Source organism: Sturnira hondurensis, unplaced genomic scaffold, assembly GCF_014824575.4.
Source record: "Sturnira hondurensis isolate 20B ecotype Veracruz unplaced genomic scaffold, ASM1482457v3 Scaffold0003693, whole genome shotgun sequence".
Lineage (NCBI taxonomy): Eukaryota > Metazoa > Chordata > Mammalia > Chiroptera > Phyllostomidae > Sturnira > Sturnira hondurensis.
This window is the reverse complement of record NW_028076324.1, coordinates 8,751,111-8,776,943: the sequence shown is the minus strand read 5'-3', so window position 1 is coordinate 8,776,943 and position 25,833 is coordinate 8,751,111. Positions and strand designations below refer to the sequence as shown.

The 25,833-nt window shown below is 56.6% G+C and overlaps 1 protein-coding gene across 1 annotated transcript; it reads right to left on the bottom strand.

Annotated features, from left to right (window-relative positions):
• Nucleotides 1-936: 936 nt before the first annotated feature.
• On the bottom strand, nucleotides 937-24,226 carry GNA11 (G protein subunit alpha 11). The gene is made up of 7 exons (XM_037042492.1): nucleotides 23,857-24,226; nucleotides 10,187-10,371; nucleotides 7,992-8,146; nucleotides 7,222-7,350; nucleotides 5,256-5,385; nucleotides 4,967-5,120; nucleotides 937-3,659 (listed from the first exon to the last, which is right to left on the bottom strand). The coding sequence occupies exons 1-7, from the start codon at nucleotides 23,990-23,992 to the stop codon at nucleotides 3,469-3,471; spliced, it is 1,080 nt and encodes a 359-aa protein (XP_036898387.1). The 5' UTR covers nucleotides 23,993-24,226; the 3' UTR covers nucleotides 937-3,468.
• Nucleotides 24,227-25,833: the final 1,607 nt, after the last annotated feature.

Here is a 25,833-nt window from a genome sequence, read left to right as displayed (position 1 = left end):
CTACAACCCAGAAATTCCACTTCTGAGCATTTATCCAATAGGAGTAAAAGCAGGAACTCAGATTTGTACTCCCCTGTTCACAGCAGCATTATCCATAATGGCCAAAATGGGGAAACAACCTGTGTCCATGGACGGATGAATGGACGGTAGTCCATCCGGACAATGAACACTATTCAGCCTTAAAAGGGAAGGACATTCTGTCGCCTGCTCCAGCATGGATGAACCTGGAGGACAGTGTGCTGAATGAAATAAGCTAGACCCAGGACAAATACCATGTAACTCCAATTACACGAGGTCTCTAGAGGAAATCAGATTCATAGACAGAAAGCAGATTGGGATGCCCGCGGATCAGTGTTTAATGGGGCAGAGTTCCAGTCTGGGAGGCGAGAAGTTCTGGAGACAGATTAGACAGTGAAGATGGCAGCACCACACTGTGAACCTAATGCTGCTGAACTGTGCACTTCAAAATGGTTGATGGTCAATTTTACGTTATGTCTATTTACCATGATTAAAACCTTTAAGGAAAAAAACAACTGAAAAAAGGCAGCAGATAGCCTGCCATCCATCTTCAGTTTGCAGAAAGGTGGGCGGCTTTGCCTTCCCGACATCTCGTGAGAGGCGTGTCGGGCCCTGCCCCTTCCCCCAAAGGAAGTGCCTCTTTTGCAGGGCGCTCCAGCCCTCAAGGCGAGCGAACCTGCAGAGCAAAGAGGACCTCAGAGCAGGGCCCTGGTGCCCCAGTCCCAGCCCAGGGTGGAAAGCGACCCCAAGGAAGCTGTAGCTACGGCTCTGGTAAGCTCAGACCCCCATCCAAAGGTGCCAGGATCCAGGTTACCCACAGGGGACAAGACAACATCCTGGGGGTGCTTCAGGGCCTTCCACTGCCCCCCATCTATCCCCGTGGCCAGCAAAAGGAAGTAAGGCAGAGGGGCCGCAGCGTTTAGGAATGAGATTTATTCCAATTTAAAACAATTCATTTCAGGAGAAAGATATGAAAAGTCAATTTCCATCAGTTATCTCTGGATTAAGGGGTCAGGGCCCCAACACACTGAGCAGCGGCTGCTGTCCCGCCCGTCTGGACGGGCCAGCCTGTGTCTGCCACAGGTTGGCATTGAGCTAACCGTGCCCACCCCCCAGCTCGCACGACAATACATGCATTTCAAATGACAAAAGTTTAAAAACAGCATTTTTATATAATATTCTTTTTTTAAATAGGTTAAGGTTTAAATCGTCTGAAATCAGGACTGTAATATACAAGTATAACCAGACAGTGTTCACCCCACTGGCCGCAAGTCCCCATACTGCCACTAGGGGGCATTGGCATTAGGGCCTCTCTCTCAGGGAGTTGGGTGCAGGGGGCATTAGCTGTACTGTGACCTGACACAGTGGGAGGAGCTGGGAGGTTGGCATGAGAGAGAGCATTAGGAGTTTATCAGGGTACAAATCAAAGACATCATCCAACCTGGCATGGGACCAGAGAGGGACCGAGACCTCCTGTCCCGGCTGGCACTGACAGTGGCACAGAACTGGTTGTGGATCCCCAGGACACAGGGTGGCCCTGCCCTCAGCTCCTGGGGTGGGGTCAGGCCTGTGGGGTTCCAGAAGACTCAGGCGGGGGCTGTTTGGCACTGCAGCCAACCTTGGGCTGTGGGAGGCTTGGCACACTACCCCCTCTCTAAGAGGAATTAGTTCTTTGGGTGCTCCCCACATGCTCACACCACGGCAGAGCCCAATCCAGTTCCCCTTTTGTGATCTGGACCCCTGAGAGGCCCACTGACAACAGCACCACCTGCTTCCCCCCACCGACTGAGGGCGAGAATGGGGGATTATGTTCAACCCCTTCAAAGAGATACATGGCACAAAAAGGACTCTTCTTGGAAAGCTGGCGGAGAAGCCGGAATCGAGGGGCTGTTCTGCTCCCAGATGGGGCTCATCACCAGGAATGCAGCCACCCCCACTTCTGCCTGCCTTCCACTCCCCACTGCCCTGAGGCCCTCCTGGCTTTGTCCTGCTGGTGGGACCTGGAGAGGGAAAGTGACTGGCTACCTAGGAGGGCTGCATTTTTGCATTGCTTCTTTTGTATTTTTTACTGGTGCCAACAGCGTGGCCACGCAGACTGCTGCTGTTAGGTGCAGGTGCAGTGGGCAGGGCCCACGTGGCCGGTGGTCCATTCCCCTCCCATGTGTGCAAAAAGCAAACACTGTAGTGTTCATCTACATCGTGTGAAATGCCACATCCACCCCACAAAAGACCAGCCCCCTGCTCGTGCCCTCCCTCCAAGCTCCTCTGGGAGGGGCCACCAGGCCAGGCAGCCCATGGCTCTGGCTCAGTGAGCGGCCATAGCCTGGACGCCGCCCAGGGGCCAAGGTGCCAGCTGCTGGCTCCCACACAATCCTCGACAGCTCTGGGCAAAGTGACCCCGCTGCCTACTTGATTCCCAGTGGCTCAGGGCGTAGGGGTCAACTAGTGCGTGTGACGGAGGCCACCATGCCTGGGAACCACTTTAGGACTCTCAACTTCTCTCTGCCTTGTGGGGACAGACCTGAGAATATTCTGAAAACGTCCCCAGCTCACTGTCATCACTGTTTCCAAACTGATTACAACATGGAATGAGAGCGAAAGCCAGGCCCAAGTGGGCCAGGTCCAAGTGGGCCCTCTCCCAGCCTGGGCCCCTCGGACTCCTAAGGGCACTCTCCAGCCTGGGTGGTGAGCACATAACCCTCGGGTGCATGGGGACCAGGCCAGGGGGACCTCCGAGCAGACCAGATGGCCCCAGAGACACTGCCCAGTGCATCCCCCAAGCCCCAGGGCCCTCAGAGCGCGGTGGGGACCAGGCAACCCCCCAAGGCTGAGAGATGGTCAGCAGACGTCTCCTTCACTGCAGAGGAGCCCATGCGCTTTTAGTCTTCCCTTAAAAAATGGTTAGGCACTTCCCAGGGTGGGCAACAAGGGGTGCCACCCACCCCCACTTCTTGGAGTCCAGTGAGCAAGAACACAGCAAAGTTGTGAGGATGGCAATAACTTAAAAAAAGGAAGAAAGAACAGTCAGTCACAGTCTCCACATCTCCACGCCAAGGGACCAGGGCCACAGGCGGCTCTGTCCCACCATGGCCTGAAGGTGTGGCCCTGGCTGGGGTGGGGGACACTGAGGGAGGCCTGGAGGCACGGGGGGCAGGGCGCTCGCGTGTCTCATCTCTGCTGGTCTCATTTTTTTTTTCTTTTTTCCATTTTTTTTCTAGAAAAAAGGCGAGCCACAGTCAAGGCCAGAAAAAGGCAGCCTGCGCTGCTGACGAAGGTGAGAAGGGGCATGGAGTGTACAGGAAGAAAGAGGTGCACCCCTGATAACTGTGAAATGAAAACCATTGGTTAAAAATATGAAAAAAAAACCCAAAACAAAAACCCAGCTCTTCCGCGCGCAGAGCCGCGGCCACACCGTCACACAGGAGGGCCTGTCCCATGGCCCCCGCAGGGTCACACCAGGTTGTATTCCTTCAGGTTAAGCTGCAGGATGGTGTCCTTGACGGCCGCAAAGACAAAGCGGATGTTCTCCGTGTCGGTGGCACAAGTGAAGTGCGAGTAGATGATCTTGTCACTGTCAGGGTTCAGGTCCACGAACATCTTCAGGATGAACTCCCGGGCGGCCTGTGCGTCCCGCTGCGGCCCTAAGGGAGGTGAGGCGGGTAAGTCAGGCCTGCCGTGCAGGGGTAGGCACTGGTGTGCCAGCCACATGGGGCAGCGTATGCCGTGGGCTCCTGGGCCAAGATGCAGCTTCAAGGATGCAGCTCTGTGTGTGTGGGCATGCATGGGGGTCTGCGTGGGCCCTGGGCACCCTGAGTCAGTCCCACCGCTGCTGTGCACAATGGGCACTCACCTCACTTCCAAATTGGGGCCAACCTTCCTTCCCAGCCTCACTCCACTCCATTCTATTCACGCTGCACCACACCCCACACCCCGACATCCAAACGTGGACATGTGTCCACACACGTGCACACGTGCCCAGACCTGTATGTGCACACACACCCATGTGCACATACAAATGGCTGCCACCCCAGCCACTACCTCTCATGGCTGTGCTGGCTGTCCCCGCAAATGTCCATACCCCTGCCCAGGGGACCCTGCCTGTGATATCCCTCCTGCCCAGTCCACAGTCTGCACTCACCCTGAAGGCTGGTCCCATGATCCTCGCTGTTCCCTCTCAGCAAACCTCCTGTTTTCTCCCAACTGGAGGGACTCCCTGTCTGCACTGCCCCACCCAAGGGGCCCAGAGGGCTGAGCTCAGAGCCCAGCACCCTAACCACTGCCAGGCCTCACTCAGGTCTACAGGGCAGGAGCCAGTGGCCCAGGTTACGAGGCTCCCAGCACGGGCAGCACCACCTGCCCTGGGAAGAAGGAGTGGCTGAGCGCGCTGGCGCAAACAGCTACAGCTCATGCATGACAGAGCACAGGGCCAAAAAGCAGGTGGGACGGTCCACATGAGTTGTCTGCCCTTCACTGAGTCCGGCTGATCCAGGGAGGTGTTGGGACAGTGGTCCTGGGTCACTGTTCATTCCCAGCACCATGCTCCTCCTCATGGCCAGGCCACTCAGTCCACAAGAACAACTCGCTCAACATGGGCAACTGGGGCCAGGCCCCGAATGGGGTACCCCCTCCCCCAGACAATGCTTCCTGGGGACACAAGGCCTTTCTGCCCATCAAGCATTGGGAGAGCCCTGGACGACACAGTGAGAACACAGCTCCAGGGCCCAGGAAGTCCTGGCTGGCCCTAACCACGCACCAGCCCAAGGGAACCACCCTCCTGGCCATCAGATGAGGACACCAAGGCCCAAGCGGGAAAGGGGAGGTACTGGAGGCACCCAGATTGCCTGCCCAATAGACCTGGTGGACCTTGGGGTCTCCAGAATGTCTCCTGTTCTGCTGGGGCCAGGCAGGAAGCCAAAGCCCAGAGTGGCAAGGACAGCCCAGCGCTCACCGTCAAACTCGGGGAAGTAGTCCACCAGGTGGGAGTACAGGATCTTGTCCTCCAGCAGGTCCTTCTTATTGAGGAAGAGGATGACCGACGAGTTCTGGAACCAGGGGTAGGTGATGATGGTCCGGAACAGGGCTTTGCTCTCCTCCATGCGGTTCTGCAGAGGGAAGGCTCCAGGATCGACGAGGCCCCGGGAGCCCTCAGGGGGGCAGGGGGCTGGTGCTGGGGAGCCCTCACCTCTGCCCAGGGTCTCCCTCCCCCCGCAGGCCGAGCACTGGGAGGGGTGCCTCACCTCGTTGTCCGACTCCACCAGGACTTGGTCGTATTCACTGAGGGCCACGAGGAACATGATGGATGTCACATTCTCGAAGCAGTGGATCCACTTTCTCCGCTCGGACCTCTGTCCCCCAACATCCACCATCCTGCAGAGGACAGGAGTGCCACAGGGACTCAGCTCTGGGCTCCCCAGACGAAACTGCTGCCTCTTCTGCCCACAAACCACTTCCACCAGCACAGCCGTGTCTGCCAGAGCCTTGAGGACCCCCAACACCTGCCGGAGCCACAGGGGCTCCCAAACACCCATTAGAGCCCCAAGAACCTACCAATATACATTAGAGCCCCAAGGGCCTTCCTATACACATCAGAGCCATGAAGGCCCCTCAATACCTGTCTGATCCCCTACAGGCCCCTAATACCTGTTAGAGTCCAGAGCACCCCTAGTACATGTTAGAGCCATGAGGACCCCCGTTATCTGTGGGAATGAGGTTAAAACAGCAAAGGCCTGACGTCTGGCTCCAAGAGTGACCAATTCCTGTCCTGATGGGAGCCCTTGGTCTAAAGCGCCAGAGGACAGGCACCCCACATCCCACCCTCATGAGGAAATCCCTCCCCCACTTGGTCACCACACAGCATCAACTGTAAAACACCAGCCCCAGTCTCGACCTCTCCAACAGGGACACCCAGATAGACCAAGGGGCATTCAGCTGACGGACACGTGTCAGTCACTGCAAGGAAATGAACAGAGGGCTGCGCAGAGCAGGCTGCACAGAGCGCAGCTGGGTGTCCGGTCACTGGGTGAAGAGAGCAGGCTGCAGAGTTCCCTGTCTAACGTGAGAAGCAGGCAAGAAACAACGGGTTCAAAAACAAAAGGGTAGGTGGGGGGAGGAACTGGGGATGGCGTCTGAGAGTCAGTGTGTTACGGGGGCTTTCTCCTTTCTGCTTGTGAATTCCCTAAGTTTCCAATAATGAGCAAAGAGACTATTTTTAAAAAGAAAGACAAAGGCTGTAAGGGGGAGCAGCCCTCAAGCCCCCCAACCTGAGCAGGAGAAGGTGGAGATTCCCACAACTGCCCCCCACCTCCACAAGGGGAAGGCAGGGCTGAGGCACAGGCGCCCCGCCAAGGCCGACGGAGGCGAGTCCACCTGGCAAGGATTTCTCAGAGGACATTCCAGCAAGCACAGGTGGAGTGCGGACATGCCAGGGTGACTGCGAAGGGACAGAGAGTGGTGACAGACCAAGAGCCCTGTGCTTGGATGACAGGCACACGCTGGCAGCTGCAGCCAGTCTGGGAATGCCATCGGGGACAACGGTGTCTGGGGCCGCAGCCTCTCTGGCACATGAGCCTCCCCGGTGGAGCTGGGCTGAAACCCGGGCCCCAGGGGCCAGCTTCACACGAGGTAGCCCCTCTGGGACCAGGCTCCTCTCGCATACTGGAGCCAACAGGCCGTCCTCCAAGGACATCTGAGCACCAACTGGGGCCGGGCCATGAGCTTGGTGCCAGGGCCCTGGCCTGTCTTCTGTGATCACACAACCAGACCAGTGCATAGTTGGACAAGGGCACAGCTGGATGAGATGCAGCTGGACAAGGCGCCTTTAGGACCCCTCAACTCCCCACAGCACCCCTGTGCTGGCAGAACTCCAGACCAATTCTTGCTCTCGCAGCACCACTCAGCACCCTCCTTCACGCACAGCCCTGTCCTGAAGTCCCCACCAGAAGGCCATCTCCCCCAGGCCACCTCTGGCCAGCCCCCAACAGTCACTGGGACCTGGCTCACTCTGACACTTGGGGACAGTTACTTATTTATCAATCTCATTCCCATCCTGGATCAGAAGCTCCCTAACGGCAAAGACCAGGGTCCATTGCATCTTTTGTTGCCCCCACCACAGGGGTTTGGAGTCTGGGAACAAAGAGTCCTCAGAGCAGCCCCAGGGCTCCCCAGAACAACACCACTGTCCTCGGGAAGCCAGGACACAGGCACCTGAAGATGATGTTCTCCAAGTCGAAAGGGTATTCGATGATGCCAGTGGTGGGCACACGGACCCGAAGCACATCCTGCTGGGTAGGCAGGTAGCCAGAGGTGGCGATGCGGTCCACGTCAGTCAGGTAGCTGCAGGAGAGCAGGGACAGAGCTGCTCAGGCCAGGCTGTGGGAGGAGAAGACATCCCAGCCACCACTGGTCCTCGAAGGAGGAAGGGCCTGTGAGGGTCTTCAGCAGGGGCTGAAGCAGCCTGGAATATTCAGGACAAGATGGGACACGGCCTCCCCATCCGTGACCAGGACAGCAAGGAGGAGGCCACTTGCTGGGTCTCGTGGGGCAGAAACAATGCGGACTCGGAGGCCCTCTCCGATCACAGCTGCCCCAGCACAGCTGCTCTCGGAGAACGGGGACCGACGCCGGGGTTTCCACGAGAGGCTGCTGTGCTAGAGGGGTGACTTTTCAGGAATGAACTTACTATTTTAGGGTTGTTTCGGAGCCACAGAAAAGTTGTACAGACTCAACAGAAACCTCCAGCACACACCCAGTCTCCCCACCGTGAACGTCCCTGTTAGTCTAGCCCACCCATCTAACTAACTAGTCTAGTTAACTAGCTAGATAGTCAGCATTCACGAGGTCATTAACTGAGTCCGCCTTTCTCCCAGGTTGCCACAGTTCTCCCACCATCCTTTCTCCCTCCCAGGCCCCTGACCAGGACCCACGCGACTGTCAGCCCACTCTCCAGCAGGGCAGGCAGGCAGTGCCCCACTCACTACTTGGCGGAGTCGGAGAGCTGGTACTCCCGCCGCCGGTCATAGCACTCCTGGATGCCGGGGTCGTTCCACAGGGTCTTGATGGCGTTGACGTACCGGTGCTCAAAGGTCGTCACCTTTTCCACGTCTACTTCCCGGATCAGCAGTGCATTGGCCTGTGAGGGCAGGAGGGAGAAGGCCGTGGCTCTCCACAGGCCTGGACACAGGAAGCACCCCTCACTCCAGGACACGGCTTGACACTCAGCACCCAGCTGACCAGAGCTGGGACCACCAACTCCGGTTTTGCATGAACACCACAGAGAAACATGATGGCCACGGCTGTCCTTCAGGGCCAGGTCCTGAAGCAAACCCGAGATCAAGACTGAGACATCTGGGAACAGGGCCTGCTCAGCCACCACGTCCCCATGTGTGTGTGTCGGAAGGGTCACTTGCAGGTGAGGGAGGTGTGTGCCGGTTAAAGTTGTGTTTACAGAAACAGGCTGCAGTGTGCCCCCTTCTGTCCTAGACGCTGATGGTCATCTGTGGTCCAAACGTGAACTAACCCTGATGAGCCTCAGCTGAAGAGATCATGAAGAGATCAAACCGAGACCCAGTGGGCCACAGGCTCATGGTGGCCCCACACATGTGACCTCACAGCCAGGACAACAGGACTGGCAGGGGTCCCTGAAAACCTGTGAGTGGGGTAAAGGTAAGAACACACCCATCAGAGACACATCAGAAACCTGACTGACCTTCTCAGACCTGAAAGTAAATGGACTGACTTAAGCCTCCTTCAGACATATATGGACCCTGGGCCAAGCATTTGACCAGGGAAAACTGCCGGGTGTGTGAGAAGCCCCCAAAACAGATCTACAAAAGCAAAGCTGAGGGAGGTCACTGGTGGGAGCCATAACGAGTTCCAGCTGCTGGAACAGCCCCTGGGGAGAGCAGACCGTCACTAGGCACACGCCAAGGGCAAATGAGAAAAGGTGTGCAAAGAAACACTTGTTCACAACTCTGGCCGGCATGGCTCAGCTAATGAGAGCGTCACCCTCTAAATGAAAGGTCGTAAGTTCAATTCCAGGTCAGGGCACATGCCTGGGTTGCAGGTCCAGTCCCGGGTTGGGGCACATCCAAGAGGCAACCGATGAGTATTTCCTCCTAACATCAATGTTTCTTTCCCCTCTTCCTCCCTTCTCCCTCTCTAAAATTAATGGACATGTTCTCCAGTGAGGGCAAACAACAACCTGTTCACAAATGTCACAGCACTAGAATGCACAAAGGCCAAAAAGTGGGGACAACCAATGTCTACTGATGGGCGAATGTGGTCCATCCACACACTGGAACATCACTCAGCCATGAAAAGGAGCGAAGCTCTGACCCTCGTCACAATGTGGATGGGCCTCAGACACATGATGTTCATAAGGGGGGCCAGACACAAAAGGCCACACAGGGTGATTCCATGCACGTGAAATGTCTGAAACAGGCACATCCAGAGAGATGGGAAGTGGGTTCATGGTGGTCAGGGGCTGGGGAGGAAGACGGGAAGTGATTACTGATGAGAACAGGTATCTTTTTGGGGAGATGGAAACTGAATAAAGGCGATGGTGCTTGACTCTCTGTGACTATGTTAAAAACGAGTTGTGCACTTTAAAAGGTAATTTGTATGGTACCTGAATTCCATCTCAACAGAGCTGTTACTTAAGATTAAAAAAAAAAAAAAGCCCTGGCTGGTGTAGCTCAGTGGATTGAGCATGGGCCTGCGAACCAAAGGGTCGGCAGTTTGATTCTCAGTCAAGGCACCTGGGTTGCAGGTCAGGTCCCCTTTAGGGGGCGCACAAGAGGCAACCACACAATGATGTTTCGCTCCCTCTTAGTCCCTCCCTTCTTCTCTCTCTAAAAATAATTTTTTTTAATCTTTAAAACAAAAAAAAGAGGGAAGTACCACTCCCATGGGGTCACTGGGAGGGTCAGATATGGTTTGTAAAGCACCTGGTAGGACAGGGGTTCTCTGAGGGGCCAGGAATCGGGAGTTCACACAGCCCACCCCAAGGCAACTAACCCACTGAATGGCTTCCAGGCCACAGAATGGGGGCGCTAACTACCCGAAAGGGAAGCCCAGGCTTCCGCCAGGACGTGCAGGCCCAGCACTTCCCCACTGCTTCCTGCAGTCCGTGTGCTGCCCGGTAGCGCCTCCCAGCAGCCTAGAGCCTCACCTTGTTCTGCTCATACTTGTACAGGATCTTCAGAGTCTCCATGGCCCGGATCATGGCCTGCATGGCGGTGAAGATGTTCTGGTAGACCAGCTTGGTGAAGCCGCGCTTGTCCTCCTCCGAGTAGCCCGCCCCGTGGATGATGCGCATCTGCTTGATGAACGTGCTCTTCCCGCTCTCGCCAGTGCCTGCGACACGCAACACTGCCCAGTGAGAACGCACGGCGGCCAGCACGCTACTGGCTTGCAAGCTCGCCATCTCCCCACCACGTCCCCACCCAGCGGGCCAGGAGACAAGCCTCTGGGACACATGCTCCTGGTCGCAGGTGGCTCACTGGCCCTCAGATGGGGCGTAGGACTCGCCTGACAGGCGACCACTTGTTGAGGCACATCCCCGGGGTTCACCTCGGTCGTGTTCCCACCTGCACCATCCTACACAAGAGGACGCTGAGCATCAGAAAAAGGACGGATGGTCCTGACTGGTGTGGCTCAGTGGACTGGGTGTCACACCCCACAAAGAGAAATGTCACCAGTCCAATTCCAGTCAGGGCACATGCTGGGTTGCAAGCCAGGTCCCCAGATGGCGGCGTGCGAGAGGCATGCAGCTGACAGCTGTCTCTCTTGCACATCGAACGTCGGTGTCTCTCTCCTCTCCTTCTCCCCCCCTTCCCCTTTCTCTAAAAGTAAATACTGTATTTCGCCACGTATAATATGCACCCACATTTTTGGCCCAAACTTTCAGGAAAAAGTCTTTCATTTATTTTTAATTCAATTATTTATTTTTCTATATATAAATACTTTTTTATGTTATAAAGGAATTTTAGCATTTATTTTTTAACATACTAGGGTATAAGAAATTTTATGTAACTAATAATTATAAGACCCAAGAACAGATGGAAGGTATTTCAGGTACTCCCCATGTATAACACACATAATACGCATCCTTATTTTTCCCTCAAATATTTGTGCAAAAAAGTGCACATTATACACAGCAAAATGCAATCTTAGGGTAAATAATATTTTTAAAGAAGGAAAGAGAAAGAGAAAGGATGACGGTCTGCAGGATGGTAAGCACCTGCACGCAACAGGCAGGTCTGCCCCCCTGAAGTGCCCGGCGGGGCCACGGTGACAGGAGGCCACAGGGACAGGAGGCCATAGTGACAGGAGGTGAGCGGCCACCACGCTGGGTCTGGCTCTGGCTCTGGTTCGGCGCAGGTCAGAACTGAACGGGGCTGCAGACGAGGACGGGAAGGCCTGCAGGAGTTACATGTCTCTCCACCAGATGCCGCCACCTCCTCTCCTAGTCAGGACGACTGGCCACCGCTCCCTTGGAGTTCACTCAGCCCTGTCCCTAAGCCCCTCCTAGATCCCAGTCTAATCTGACAATGTCTGTCGACACCCCCACTTCACCCTCAATGGCAGAACAGTCTCCTCTAAAGGAGACTTGGTAGGAGTTTGGTATCTGCATCCAAGGCCACGGCAGTGAGGGCCTAATCAAGTTGCAGGGCACAGGGTCATCACCCCAAGGTCCCCAGAAGCTCCTTTCTCATTAGCCCCACACCTGTAACCCAACCCACATGAAGACATCCCAGCACGCTCCCGGCTCTATCCAGTGCAACCACAGCACTGTGGCCCATGTCCTCCCAGAGGCTGGCACCCGCTGCCCTCCCACCACCACATCCACTCTTATCATTGTTCCACCGTGCTGATCGGCGCCTCACCGAACCCCTTTGTGTCTCGTCTCCTCCTCAGAAAGCACAAGGGGTACTGCCAGCCAGCCGAGCTTTTCTAGGATGAGCCCTCTGACTGCCCCCGCACCTCAGAGAGGGGCGCACTGAGGTTCTGCTGCCTCGAAAGACCCAAGTCAGGAAGCCAGCCACCCGAAAAGGGCCCCTGGGCCAGCTGCGAGCCCCTGACCTGGAGAGGAGGTCCTCGCCCCAGCGCAGGCCATCCGACCGGGAGACCTGCGTGCCGCCGAGCCCTCCAGCCTCACTGGAGCACCAGTTCAGCCCAGGGCCTTCTCTGCTTCTGCTTCTCACCGCCCCGGTCACCCCACTTTCGTGCACCCCCACACCCAGGGACAGCAAATGCATGGTTCTAACATGTCCACATATCTCTGAGGAGCTGAGGCCTCCCACCAACAGCCACGTGAGGAAGCCATCGTGGAAGAGGCTCCTCCAGCCCAGGGAGCCTTCAGATGACACAGCGCAGCCAGCAGCCTGACTGCAGCCTCAGGAGAGACTCCCAGACAGAGAGGCTTATATTCCTGCCCTCAGACTCTTCAGCTACTAAGTTTTGGGTGATTTGATTATAGAGCAAGAGAAAACCTCTCAATTCTAAGAATGCACTGCTTCAGACCCTACTCACAGACTGAACCCCTTACCCCCTTTTGGGGACTCAAAACAAACTTGCCCAAACCCACCCCGCCAGGCTCGTCTTCAGCACCTGGGAGTCGCCCTGTGTCCGCCCATGTCCATGCGGCTGCCAAAGCTGCATCTCTGTCCATGGTGCCGTCTGCTCACAGCCACCCGTGACCCGGGGCCTTTGCCCCAGGCAGGCAGCTCCCCGCCCTGGACACTGGGAACCACGACCACCACCTGTGTGGGAGCCTCTCTGCAGGCTCTGTCACCAGCCTCTGAGTAGAAGCTCCTGGAGAAGAGGCCAACACCATGGGCCCCACAGTGACCACACCACCCTGCAGCCAGGGCTCCCCCGCCCAACGACCGAGTGACTGACCACAGGTGCCTGAGCTCGCTAGGGGAGACCCAAGTCAAAAATGAGAAACATCACGAAGCAGAGACCTGGGCCGTATTGCCTCTTTCTGCTACTTTATCAACTACCTCAGGCCCTTTCTGCAATAAATAAATATGGCTTTGGTTCTGCCATCAAGTGGCAATGATCCCCACACCATCCTACCTCAGACAGTCTCCTCCACCAAAATGTATGAGACACCAAACACCCACCTGCTCCAAACCCACGGAGCCCCAGGGGCAGGAGAGGGTAGCAGGGCTGCGTGTGTGACCCCCGGTCTCCCCAGAGGGACCGCGCTGCCCTGCCTCACAAGGCGCTGCAGAGCGGGGGGCAGGGGGGGCACTAGTAATGGCACTTCGTGTGTGTTTTCTCCTGACCAGGCCGCCCCCCAGCCCCCGCACTAATGACAGTCATCCTGGGGGCAGGAGGGGCGCCCCAGGCGCTGTGGGGTGTTGAGCAGCACCCCTGGCCCTCACCCACTCGATGCCAGGAGCACCCGTCATGACTACCACAGATGCCCCAGACACCACCCAGTGTCCCACAGGGACGGGTCAGCCCTGTGCTGACAAAACACTTATCACACAAATGTCTGGAAGGGTCTCTCACTGGCCACAGCGAACAGGTACAAGAGTGAAAGCCACACACCCAGATGAAGCCAAGCCAGGCATGTCACACCCTCAGTCCCCAAAGCCCCTTGTGGTGCCACTGCCCCAACTACAGAGAAGGACAGGCAGCCTCGGCTTTCACATGAGGGCGCAGGGAGGACAAGGGACGAGGATGAACACACGACTGCTGCCCGAACGAGGAAGGCACGAGCCTCATATCAGCATTTTAAAATGTGGGCAAAAGTGATCAAGAGGGCCCCCCATGGAGCTCTCCAGAGGCAGTGCAGGCCACCGAGGAATGTGTGTCACACATGCGCACACACATCTACACACATACACATGCATGCAGCCCACGCCAACCAGTATGAGACACTGCCTGGGCCCCAGGACAGGGCGGCAAGTGCAGGGAAGTGTCTGTCGAGGGGTCCTGAACGCCACCTCATGATTGATGAGAAGCTGCCAGCCCCCAGAGACGTCAGGGGTCAGGAGGCAAGTGGCCACAGTCACGTAGGTCCCTCCAAACCCTCAGCCATCGGTCTGATGTCTGCAAGTCCCCCCACACTGCAAGGACAACAGCCATGACCAACCTCCAGAGGAGGCAAAGGGCACAAACAAAGCTCAGGCACTCGGGCGCTGCAGGTGTTAACTCATTTAACTGCGACAGTAGTTCTGCAACACATATCTGCATCAAATCGTCATGTTGTACGCCTTAAACTTACTACATGCCCCATGTCGATGGTGTATCAGGAAAGCTGAGGGGCAGGCAAAAGGGACCCCCCAGGGATGATGTGGCCTGGGACGTGGAATGAGCAGCCATCACTTTTGGAGGAAGGTCAGAGAAAGGAAGGTGTGGAGGCAGCAGCCCCAGAGTGGGAAGGTCTGCTGGACAGGGTGCCACACATCACGTGTTGCCTGAGTTCTGGGCCAACAGAGACTGAGTGAGGAGATGCCAGCGCCAGCTCCAAGAGTGAACCTCCAAGCCAGGAGCAGAGGCACGGGTGGTAGGAGCCGGCAGGGTCCTCTGCCCTGGAACAGGACAAGCCCAGCTGGCCAGAGAGGTGCTCAGTCACCACTGTGCCCAGCAGGAAGGGAGGGACAGGCTCTGAGCCACACAGTGCTGGCCCAAGTCACCTGTTTCAGATACTCTGGCTTCATTTTGAGCTGGCTGCTGTCTCCAGGTCAACTCAGCCACTGCCACATCTCGTCAGCACATCACCCATGACAGGCTCTCTGGCCCCGGGATCCTCCATGCACCTGACCAACGTCCACTTACCCAGAGAAGTCTCTGGGTGTGAAGCTGCCTGGACCCCGTGGCCACCCACCCAGTCCACTGCAGACTCTCCATGGCCCTGGTCAGCTAGCTCTGCCCTCCTGCCTTCAACATATCTTGCCCAGCCCTCGGTCCTGCTCTTCCTAGGAAATCTTGTCACACACACCCTTCCACAGCTGCCGCCCCTTTAAGAAAAGCAAGCCTCCTCCTCAAGCAAAAATCAGCAAGACACCCATGATGTGTGCTGGTCCACAGGTGTGCTGGTCCACAGCACCCACCGCACCCCAACCATGCACAGGGCAGCTGTCTGGTCCCACATGTGGCAGTGCAGATAACTTTATTTATAGTGGCCAAAAAGTGGCACTTGCCCTATGCCCTCCATCGGGTGGACAGTCACAAACTGTAGCCCACCCACACCATGGACACTACTCAGCAATGACAAGGAAGCCCCGTGGACACACCCAAAGGCTGATGTGCCACAGAACTGTGCCAAGCAGGAAACAACTCACCCCCAGGAGGCCACGTGCCTTCTGGTCCTGTTCATAGAGCACTTCTGAGATGACACAGCTGAAGAGAGGGAGGGTGGATAAGGTGGGGGCTTCGAAGGGGCAGCGGGGTGGGAAGGGGACATGAGTGTCCCTCCTGTGCTGGCAAGGCTCAGGGCCCTAACAGTGATTGTGGGTTCAGGTGCCTGCTCAGGCGACAATACTGCAGGGAAGTGACACTCTCACCACCTCCCCATAAGGAAGCCAAGCAGCTCCAGGTCCTGGCTACAGTCAGACCTCAAGTGTGTCCATGGGACTCCTAGCCCTGCCTCCCCATGGTTTCTTGGTAACACAACAAGCCTAGCATTTTGAGAGGACGTCTGTGGGCACCTGCAGCTGTGTGCCAGCGCTCCCACCCGTTACATACAAACCACCCCCATGGGCCCCTCCCCTCCCCTCCAACCCTGCAGAGCTCCTGGCACAGAAACCCCAAATTCATGGTTTCCAAGAAACGCCCAGCACTCCGACACCCCAGCCATTCTTTCCAGAAGCCATCCCAGCCATTTACTCTGTGTATCTGTGAGGTCTGCAGTTCTCATTTTCGGCACACTGGGGCCAAGCTCCCCAAAACCAACGGTCTGCCTTGTGGCCTCCTGCCCCAGCCCCTAGCACAAGGCACAGAAGGCCCTGCACAAAGTTTCCCCCGATAAGTCTGAGCCAGTCCACAGTGCTGGCTTCATCATGCACTCCCATGGGCCCCCAGGTCCTCTGAGCTAAGGCAGGCTGGACTTGACCTCTGGGCAACAGAGGTGGGGGGACCTGGGAGTACAGCCCATGGGTTGAAGTGTCGTCCCCCCTGCAGCTGAGCTCCTGGAAGGTGGCTACAGCACCCGCTTGCCCATCCATGGGGCCTAGAGAGTTGGGGACACCGCAGGGCTGAGGCCTGCAGGACACCCCCCCACGCATCCAGTCCTGCCACCACCAGAAGGGCGGTGTGAATGCCGCCCCCTCTGAGGCCGTCTGGAAGAGGAGGAGGAAAACAAGCCCCTCTGTGCAGGAAGGGGGCCACCGACCCGCCTTCACTAACTGGCAGCGATCTCGGACTGGATTAAAGGAAGTGAGTCTGAGCCCCAAGCCCTGGCAAACACTCCCAAATGTGGGAGAGAAAGGGGGTTCAGCCCTGTGCCAGCTGCAACCTGGAGCGCAGGAAGGATGACATTTACCTGGTACTACTAACAGACTCGGTGCACAGGCGGCCTCAGTCTGGCAGTAAACGCTGAATGTCATTGTCAGAAACTGGGGTTGGGGACGGTCACCATGCTGTCCACCACTCTGGGGTGTGGGTGGTGAAGCCAGGAACCCCCAGGGCCACAGGGAGGCCCAGGCTATAGCACTGCGGGGGACTGCAGCGTGGACCTCAAGCTGTGTCAATAGATCCGAGATCAAAAGGGGTGCCGGCCTCATGCAGGAAGATGCAGAAGATACAAAACCCTCACGTAGCCAAGGGGAGCTACTACAGGCCCCTCTCAGCCCCACTCACCCGTTCCTTCATTGGTTCAGTGGCACAACTATCACCCCACCTCCCGCTGGACAGGTGAGGAAACTGAGGTCACACAGCCATAACTACAGGACCTCAAAAAACTAGGTTCTCTGGCTTCACGACCACAGTGCCTCCCTCCGCCCAGGACTTCCATCTCTCCTGTTCCACAACGGCTGCCACAGGGAAGTGAGAAAACGTAAGCGCACTGGGGGAAGTGCTCTTTGGCCAGCCACAGGGCCACCAGAGAGAGAACACCCCAGCCACCTACACTGATAAGAGGCAGGAAGTAGGGCAGAAAAGCAGACCTATGGACTCAGCACAACATCTTATCTCTACCCAGGGCAGAGTTGGGGGCTGACCTCTCCTGCCCAGGGGCCTCCGAGGTGCGACACCTCTCAGTCAGGACACTCCACCTGCTATAACTGAGGCCACTGTGCAACAGCCTGAGGGTGGCACTGCCTCTGCACACTGTTTCAGTGGGTGTCTTCTGAGTCCCCACTTTTATCCCCAAATGCTAGGCCTTTTTAAAAAAGACTTTACTTATTTTTAGAGAGAGGGGAAGGGAGAGAAACATCGATTGGGCCCTAACTGAAAATAGCAGGAGCCACCAGTCCCACCCATTCCGCAACCGGCCGGTTTTAGCCCAACTATGGGTGGGTGGGCAGGAGACAGAGATGGGGATGGACCCTGACACCTAGCCCAGCTCACTGACATCGCCACCAACTCAGATGAGAGGAATGATGGGACAGAAACACACAACCTGCTCCCAGGTCATACTTCCACCCCCAGGGGGTCTCCCTGAGGGGTCTGACCCATCAACTCTTGTCCCTCCCAACTCTACGCCCCCCATCAAGGTCCACAAGCAGACAGACATCAGGACAGGAAAGGTAGCCTCCACCTGTTTCAGCTGGAGCCGCACCTTCAAAGGTGCTTATTGTGCACGCACCTCCTATAGCACCACCTAGGCGCTGGGGACCGGACAAGTACCAAGACAGCCAGCCCTGACGGCCAAGCTCTGGGCACCCTGCAGCAAGACAGGGAAGCCCACTCCCTGTCTTAGTACTTTAGCTGAGGGTCTGGCTGGCCAGTGTGGACAGTGTGAATGAAAACAACAGTGCTCCCGAGCGTAAAACTCATCACCAGAGCACCTTATCCGCGCAATAATCCTAAACTGCTGTCAGTTCACAGAAGGGAAAACCGAGCCTCAGGAGTCACGTGCGGACAGAAACCCCACCCCAGCAGCACGTTCCAGCACTTCCCACCTCAGTCCTGGTATAGATCCCGGGGTAAATCCCAGGGCTGTTCCTGCAGCCTCATTTTTTAAAAGATTTTTGTTTGTTTGTTTGTTTGTTTGTTTAGAGAGAAGGGGAAGAAGGGAGAAAGAGAGGAAGAGGAATATCCACATGCAAGAGATACATCAATCGGGTGCCTCTCGCACACCCCTGCTGGGAGCCTGGCCTGCAACCCAGGCACGTGCTCTGACTGGAATCGAACTGGCAACCTTTTGGTTTGCATGACAACGCCCAACCCACTGAGCCACCACCAGTTCCTGCAGCTTTTTAAAAGGAACTTATGTGCCATGGTTGGTGTGGCTCCGTGGATTGAGTGCTGGCCTATAAATCAAAGGGTCACTGGTTCGATTCCCTGTCAGGGCACATGCCTGAGTTGCAGGCAGGGTCCCTGGTGAGGGGTACGTGAGAGGCAGCCATGCATTGATTTTTCTCTCCCTCCCTTCCCCTCTCTAAAAAAAAGTAAATAAAATCTAAAAAAATTTTTAAAAGGAACTTACACAAAGTTTTCACTGTATGCCATTTCATACCATGACAGAAGCAGGGGCACCATTCCCATCCAACAGATGAGGAGCCCAGCCTGGGAAACATGACTGAGTGACCATGGTCCCAGCCTCAAACAGGCACTTCCCCTGCTGCCCACCCTGGCTGGGGTCAGGGGAGCAGGTCCCGGGGTGGATTAGCCAAGCCCACTTCAGGGGACCTCAGAGACAGGCAGATGTGAGCTGTGCCCTGGAATGCCTGTGCACCTACCCAGCAGAGCACAGGACCACAGGCAGGTGGTAATGGGGTTGCCTGAGCAGGGAGCCTCACGTGCAGGCAAGCTGGGGCATCAGGGGGTGCTAGGTGACTCCCATTCCACCCGCTTGGAGGAATGAATTCAACCACAAATCAGTCACTCAGAACACATTTCTGAAGCCTGCAAGGCCCTGTGACACATGGGGGTGGGGTGGTGAGGGCCTGCAGGTGGGGCAGGAGTGGGGGGCAGCAAATGAGGAGGAGTCACGCTGGCGGGGTAACATGCCCACAGCCGGCCAGGGACCTAAGGCTGAGAGGTACAGGGAGACCACAGGCCTAGGGGCACAAGGACTATGAACGACTCCACGAGCCAACCAGCTGAGGTCTGGGGTCCTGGTTCTGTGAGCATCCTGAGTTCCACCAATAAATCCCATCCACCACTCACAAACAACAGGCCGAAGAGCTACTACCTAGGCTAACAGTCCCCACCGAACAGGGCACACTGCTAGAAAAGGAGCACCCTCCGGAGGACCAGAGATAGGACCGTTCCTCCCACTGCTGTCCAGCTCTGCCCACCCTGCATGGCTCACAGGTCCAGACCAGACCCACCCAGCCCAGGGCCTGGACTGAAAAGAGAGCAATACACCCCTCTGCCAGGGGTCCTCATCTAAGCTATGTCTGGCCTCCCGCACTCCACTCCAAATGTCCAGGACCACAAGCAGTGATGACTACAGTGGTGTGTGAGGCTGCACCTAGGAGAGCTCCACCATAAGAAGCAGAAAGTGAAACCTTCTGTGGTTAAATGTCTGAGGCCGAGCACTTCCTCCAGTCTCACCGCAGTGACCGGCACAGCTCGGCACACATAGAACCATGCCCAGAAGCATGGGTGTCTGTGCAAATGAAGTGCAGCGCCAGCCTTGGCCCCAGAGCATGGTGACACACCTGATGAGACCATGCTCTGAGCGCCTGAGACACCAACTGTCCTTTGTGGGGAGCTGGTTTGGCCCTGCAGGCCCCATGGGAAGGGGACAGAGCCTCATCCAGGCACCGGGCATCCTCCTGGGCCTCACAGGAAAACAGACAGCTGGGTCCAAGGGCAGCCTGGGCTCCTGAGGCACTTCCAGGGACTGCACCAGGGAAAGCAGACCCTTTTAGCCAAAAGTATTTAATTTAATTATAATTTAAAGGACATTAAGACTCCTGGGGTGAGCTGGGTCCTTTCACAGCCCCAGGGGAATCGAGGGGCGAACGAGGAGACACCCAAGGGTGCCCTCTGCTCTCAGTCTGCAGGGGATGCGGCCAAGCCTCTCTGCCAGAAGCCGGCGGCTACAATCCACTCTGCACCTCAAAGCACTGGAGGCGCGCCCTTCCCTCCGGAGCCACCACACCCCAGGCCAGATTCCAAGCCTTTTCACCGCCCTGTGGGGCCCAGAGCTGGCTGACAGGAAGCCTGCAGAACTGCCCGCCCAGCTTTATTTAGAAATCCCTGGAGCCACTGGGCTCAGCCTGGTCAGGATGCTGGGCCTCTGCGCCTCTAGAACAGGCTCCCATGGAAGGCCTTGAGTTTCAAATGGGAAACCTGCCTCGAGGAACAGACAAGGGACCCCACCTCCAGTGGTTTTCTACCAAATGGCAAAAACACCATGGCAAAGGGCTGTGCCAGAAGCAGAGCACCTCGCCTGCCTGGGACCCCCACCCCGGAGCTCCCAACTGAGCCTCGGGGCTCTGGTCCACAGGGCCTGAGAGCAATGCTCACTGTGGGGGCTGCAGCACAGACATACTGGCCACCCTGCTCCCAACCACAAACACAGCATTAACAAGGACAGGGCCGGGAGCACCAGAGCTGTGACACTGAAGACCTACATCCATACATTCACATGTACACCGTGTGCTGAGTGCACACATACATGCACACACACACAACTTTGGACCCAACAAAAATACGTACTTTTAAAGCACTCACAAAACATCTGACAGATAATGTACACTAATGATAAGCCGGCACTGCAACACACATTTCACACCATGTACTACCACCACAGAACAGAGGGGCTCTCAGACAGAGGTGTCCCGCCCCCAGGGCATGCCCGGTCACATCTGGGAACATGTGCGGTTGTCAGACTGGGGGTGTTCCTGGCATCAAGTGGGTGGAACGAGGGATACTGCTCAACTCCCCATAGTGCCCCAGGGAAGCTGACCTGACCCCAATGTCCCGGGTGCCAAGGTGGAGACCCTGCTGTATGGAAAAGAGATGCCTTTCTGAAGTGATCAAAGTCCATCTTAAAAAGGAGCTATGGGGGAAGCACTGGAGATAGAGACGTAAGGTTCCCCCAGTCAGCGGGCCAGAGTATAGCTCCAAGAGCTCCACAGGTTGGTCACGTGCCACCAGGATGGGACATTAAAACCCCCACCAGGCTGAAAGCCTCACTGGTCACGTGCACACAGACCCAAGAGACATCAGACCGACATGATGAAGTGGGCAAGGGCTCCTCCAGTGACAATCACTTGCTCCCCCTGGTTTCAAGCTTCGGGGCCAAGGCAGACACCACCAGAACCTCACAGAAACAAGCCCCCCTCAGCCTAGACTGCCGCTGGAAAGCTCGGTCCTCCCCTCAATTATCTCCCTGCAAAATGTGGACAGTCCTTGTCCAGTGGCTGGCTTGCCTGGAGGGGAGAGGCTGGAATGAGTTCCATAAGCAGGTTGGGCACCGGGCAGAGGGTACTCAGTAAGGATGCCCTCCTCGAATCCTCATACCCTACCACATCCTCTTGTCATCAAAGTCTTCCCAGTAAGGAGTCCTCAATCTGGGGAGACAGGCTGCCTGGTCATAAGGGTCCTCAGGCTTCCCAAAGAAGTCCCAGGCCCAAAGCCTGCAGGATTGCTGGTAAGGAGCACCTCAGGGTCAGCCCCCATCCCCACACATCCCCACTCAGCACTGATGGCTATCCTCATGTCAGAACCTTTTAACCATGGACCTATGAGCTCACGTCACCCTCACTGTCTTATCTGCTCCCCATGCCTCAGATGTAACCTCAAGAGACAGGTGCCCAAACCCCCACTGCGCAGGCAGCAGTGGGCTAGGGGCCCCCCTAGGGTTGCACAGGAGGGGAAAAGTGGAAACGCAGACACAGGGGTCCTTGCAGCCAACTTCCCGCGCCCTCAGGCAGGCACTGGCCACTCCTAAATCAGCTGCCAGGTTCCTGTGGGCTTCCAGGCCCAGGGAGAATGCGGAGGCACACCAAGGCTGCAGAAGCACAGGCTGCTGACTTGTGGCCTTGACCCTCACATCAATCTTGAAGCCTAGACATACTACAGACAGGCTGCAGGGGCACCTGGAGGCTCACACAGCCCCCGATGAAGGCCGGCTGATGGTATTGTTAAGATACCTCTAATTTCCAATGCCCTTCCAAGATAAACTCTACTGCCCACTGCAAAAGCCACCTATCACATGGTTCTCCTAAGTGCCATTCGAATACCACTGCACGTTTCCTCCAAATGTTCAGGTTACTCTCTACCTGACTCTTCTGTAAAGATGGCCTTTTCATAATCTTTAGGTGAATCAAAATACATATATTTGGAAAACAAAATAGGGAACGTATTTCACCAAAGGGAGGACCCTGCAGGCGGAAGAAGCCATGCATTTCAGCCAAGACCCGCTGCCTCCCAAAGGGCCGCCAACGCCACTATCCACTACCAGGAGCTCCGCAAGGTCTCTAAACACTCCCCCGTCCTCCTGCCCAGGCCCATCAAAGCTACCTCTGAGAAGCTTGCCAGCATTTCCAACTTTCCCCACAGTCCAGGAATGAAAATGAAACAGGACTCATAAAGGGCAGGGCCCAGGTTTCTGTTTTGTAAATGACCTTCTTGCCTTTGACGGCTTAGGTAAGTCCTTCAACAGCCCTTATTTGGGGTGACAACACTTTGCTGACAGCTAGGCCAACTCACTCCCTGCAACAGGTGTGCCCTAAGGGGTAGGGACTCCAACAGGGATCTTCCCGGAAGGAAGAGGAGGAAGACCCAAGAGAATCAGCTCCCACAAAGGTGAAGAAAAAGACTTGGGGAAGGTTGATGAGTTGGCCAGTTCTGAAAACCTGCAGACTTAGGACCCCACCTGCTCCCAGTTTCCAGCTAAAACAGAAACGTCCAGAAGAGAAGAAAGTCAGTCTTTCAGTCTTTCCCCCAGGAGGGAAAAAGTTTCCCCCACCCCTGCAGTGAGGAGGGGAGGGTCGAGGAGCTACAGGGAGGACGAAGAGCTACGGAGACACAGAAAGAGCTCAAGGGAACGGGGCGGGGGGGTGGGGGGGGGCACGGTGGTGGAATAGGCCCTGAGTGCAGGGAACAGGGCTCCACCTGGTGGGAAGAGCAGAGATGGGATCATGGGAGGTGAGGGGCGCGTCTGCATGCAGATTACGACCCAGAGGTTTGGGCCTGAACAGATGCTGGGGGAAACCAGGGGGAATACTCAGTTAGGTACAAACAGTGGGAGGGCCAGCCCTATGCAGGGTGGGGGCTCATCTCGTGAGAAGGGGAGAGGGCAGACCCTCCAGGGTTCTGGGGGCCCGACATGCACAGAGGTAGGGCTAACCTAGCAAGGATCAGAGACCTCCCATGGACGACACAGGCTGAACCTGAGGATCCGGGATACGGATGTGAACCACAGAGGTAGGGGCTTACCCATAGGGTTCCAGAAACTCGACATGGGCAATAGTGAGAAGGGTCTCTGAAAAAACCTGAGACCTCATGTGCACAGTACAGGCAGGGGCTGGCCCTACAGTGTGCAGTGCAGGTGGAGATAGATCCCGCAAACTGGGGTCCCCGCCATGCACAGCACAGGCAGGGGCTGCCCCAAGGCCTCAGACCCCAGCCTCGGACAGAACCGACAGGGACTGACCCTCAGGCCCCTGTCTCCGGCGTGGACAGCACCGGCAGTGTCGGCCCCGCCCGACAGCACGAGAACCGTCGGCTGCGGACCCCAGCAGGCCCGGCCCAACTCACCCAGAAGCAGCAGTTTGAGCTCGCGCCGAGCGTCGCGCTTGTCCCGCCTCAGCTGCTTCTCGATCTCGGCGTTGATCCGCTTGGACTCCTTCACCTCATCGCTGAGGCAACACGCCATCATGGACTCCAGAGTCATCGTCCCGGCCCCGGCCGCCCGCCGGCCGCCCCCGCCGCTGCCCCCCGGTCCGGCCCTTGCCTGGAGCCGCCCTGTCCACGCCCGCCTGGCCCTCGGCGACGGCCCCCGGGCCGGCAGGTCCACTCGGCTGCTTGAGAACGCCGGTCCCACTCGGCCGCGCACTCCAGCCTAGCCACCCCGGGTCCGCACCACCACCGCTACCGCCGCCGCCAACCGCAGCCGCCGCGACCAAGCGACAGCACCGTACAACCTAACTCTCCACGGAACAGAGCCGACGGGCGGGCGACACAGCCAATGGGAGGAGGAGGCGGCCAGCGCGCCCGCTGTGAGGGCGGTACTAACGGCCGGGGTGGGCGGAGTGGGGCGGGGCGAGGCGGGCGCGCCCGCAGTTTGGTTGCGCCAACCTGGGAAGGGGGACGCTCAGCCCGGAGCCAGGCAGGGCCGCCCAGGATTGTGGGAATGTGGCGGACTCGGCAGGGCGGCTGTGTGGCGCTCGGCTCAACTCCGCCGGGGTCGGCCCCACTCCGCTGGAGAGCTGGAGGCGTGGACCCCGCCAATGCGGTCATGGGGCTGGGAGACCCCAACCCCACGCGAGACACTGGGGTTCCAGCCTTCGCGGTCTCCTGGGAAGAGCCTTGGTATTATCTAACGGGAAGGAATCTTCCACTCCTCCATTCTTAGAACAAGCATTAATGGAACACCTCTTGTATATTGGACCTGGGGATCCCGATTTACTCAGCGCCTGCTATATGCCACATATGCAGCAAGCTTTAATGGAGTGACTCCTGTATAGCACACATGGATCAAGCACTAATGCATCATCTGCTATCTACCAGGCACACACCAGGCATTAATGTAGCACCTGCTATATATCAAGTATGGGCCAGATGTGGGTGCAGCACCTGCTATCTAACTAGGTATAAACAAGCATTAATGTAATATACCTGCTATATACCAGAGAGGGCAAAAGCATTAATGCAACGTCTGCTATATACCAGGGAGGGCAAAAACATTATGGAGTGCCTACTGGAAATTAGGCATTAGTGCAGTGCCTGCTACATTCCAGGCAGCAAACAAGCATTAATGAACTGCCTACGGTATACCAAGCATTGTTTTAAGCCCCTTAACCAACCCTACTACCCTGTTGATATTCTTGGGGCGCAACCACATCCCTTCATTTACATATAGAGCTCTGGCTGCTTTCACCCTGCTCTAGCAGACTTGAGTTGGGGCGACAGTCCTAAGATATTTACTCTCTGACCTTTTACAGGAAGAGACCTAGAATGAGGCCCAAACACAGAAGAAGGTGCTCAGTCAATGCCTTCTGAATGATGGGGAAAAAATAAAAGCCTGAAGTGTTCATGATACTAGGAACCCATTTCACTGACGAGGAAGCAGGTCTCTGACTATGGCACCTCTCCCAGCCCAGACCTGCCTGGATCCCCCACCTCCTCTTCCCACCTGGCCCTGCCCAGATCCCATCATACACCTTCCAAGCTGCACCTTGACACGCTGTACTCTCGTGTCTCGAGATAAGGGGTGAGAGGAGGGTCAAAGTCTCCATTTATTACTTGATTGGGAGGGTGGGAAGATTAGCTCTCGAAACTCTCATCTTGGGGGCTGCCACCTCCACCTCAGCCAGTTGCCTTTCACAAACAGAAAGAAGTTCCACTTGGAAAAAGAATGTACAACCAGGAAAACAAGAAAAATGCTGCCCAGGGAAGGAGGTCAGGCAGGGCTCCCTGACACCACCACCCCCCAGTCACCGCCCTGTGCGTTTCCACCACCCAGCCCTTTCACGGCCCCAAATAATCCTTTTTATTTATCTCTTTATTCATTTA

What these genes read in the sequence shown, in the direction of transcription:
- GNA11 (XM_037042492.1), bottom strand. Translation starts at nt 23,992, where the DNA reads ATGACTCTGGAGTCCATGATGGCGTGTTGCCTCAGCGATGAGGTGAAG. An exon ending in GCTCAAACTGCTGCTTCTGG is followed by an intron (nt 10,372 to 23,856) that starts GTGAGTTGGGCC and finishes TGCGTGTCGCAG; the next exon opens with GCACTGGCGAGAGCGGGAAG. An exon ending in TTGGAGAACATCATCTTCAG is followed by an intron (nt 5,386 to 7,221) that starts GTGCCTGTGTCC and finishes TGTCCTCTGCAG; the next exon opens with GATGGTGGATGTTGGGGGAC.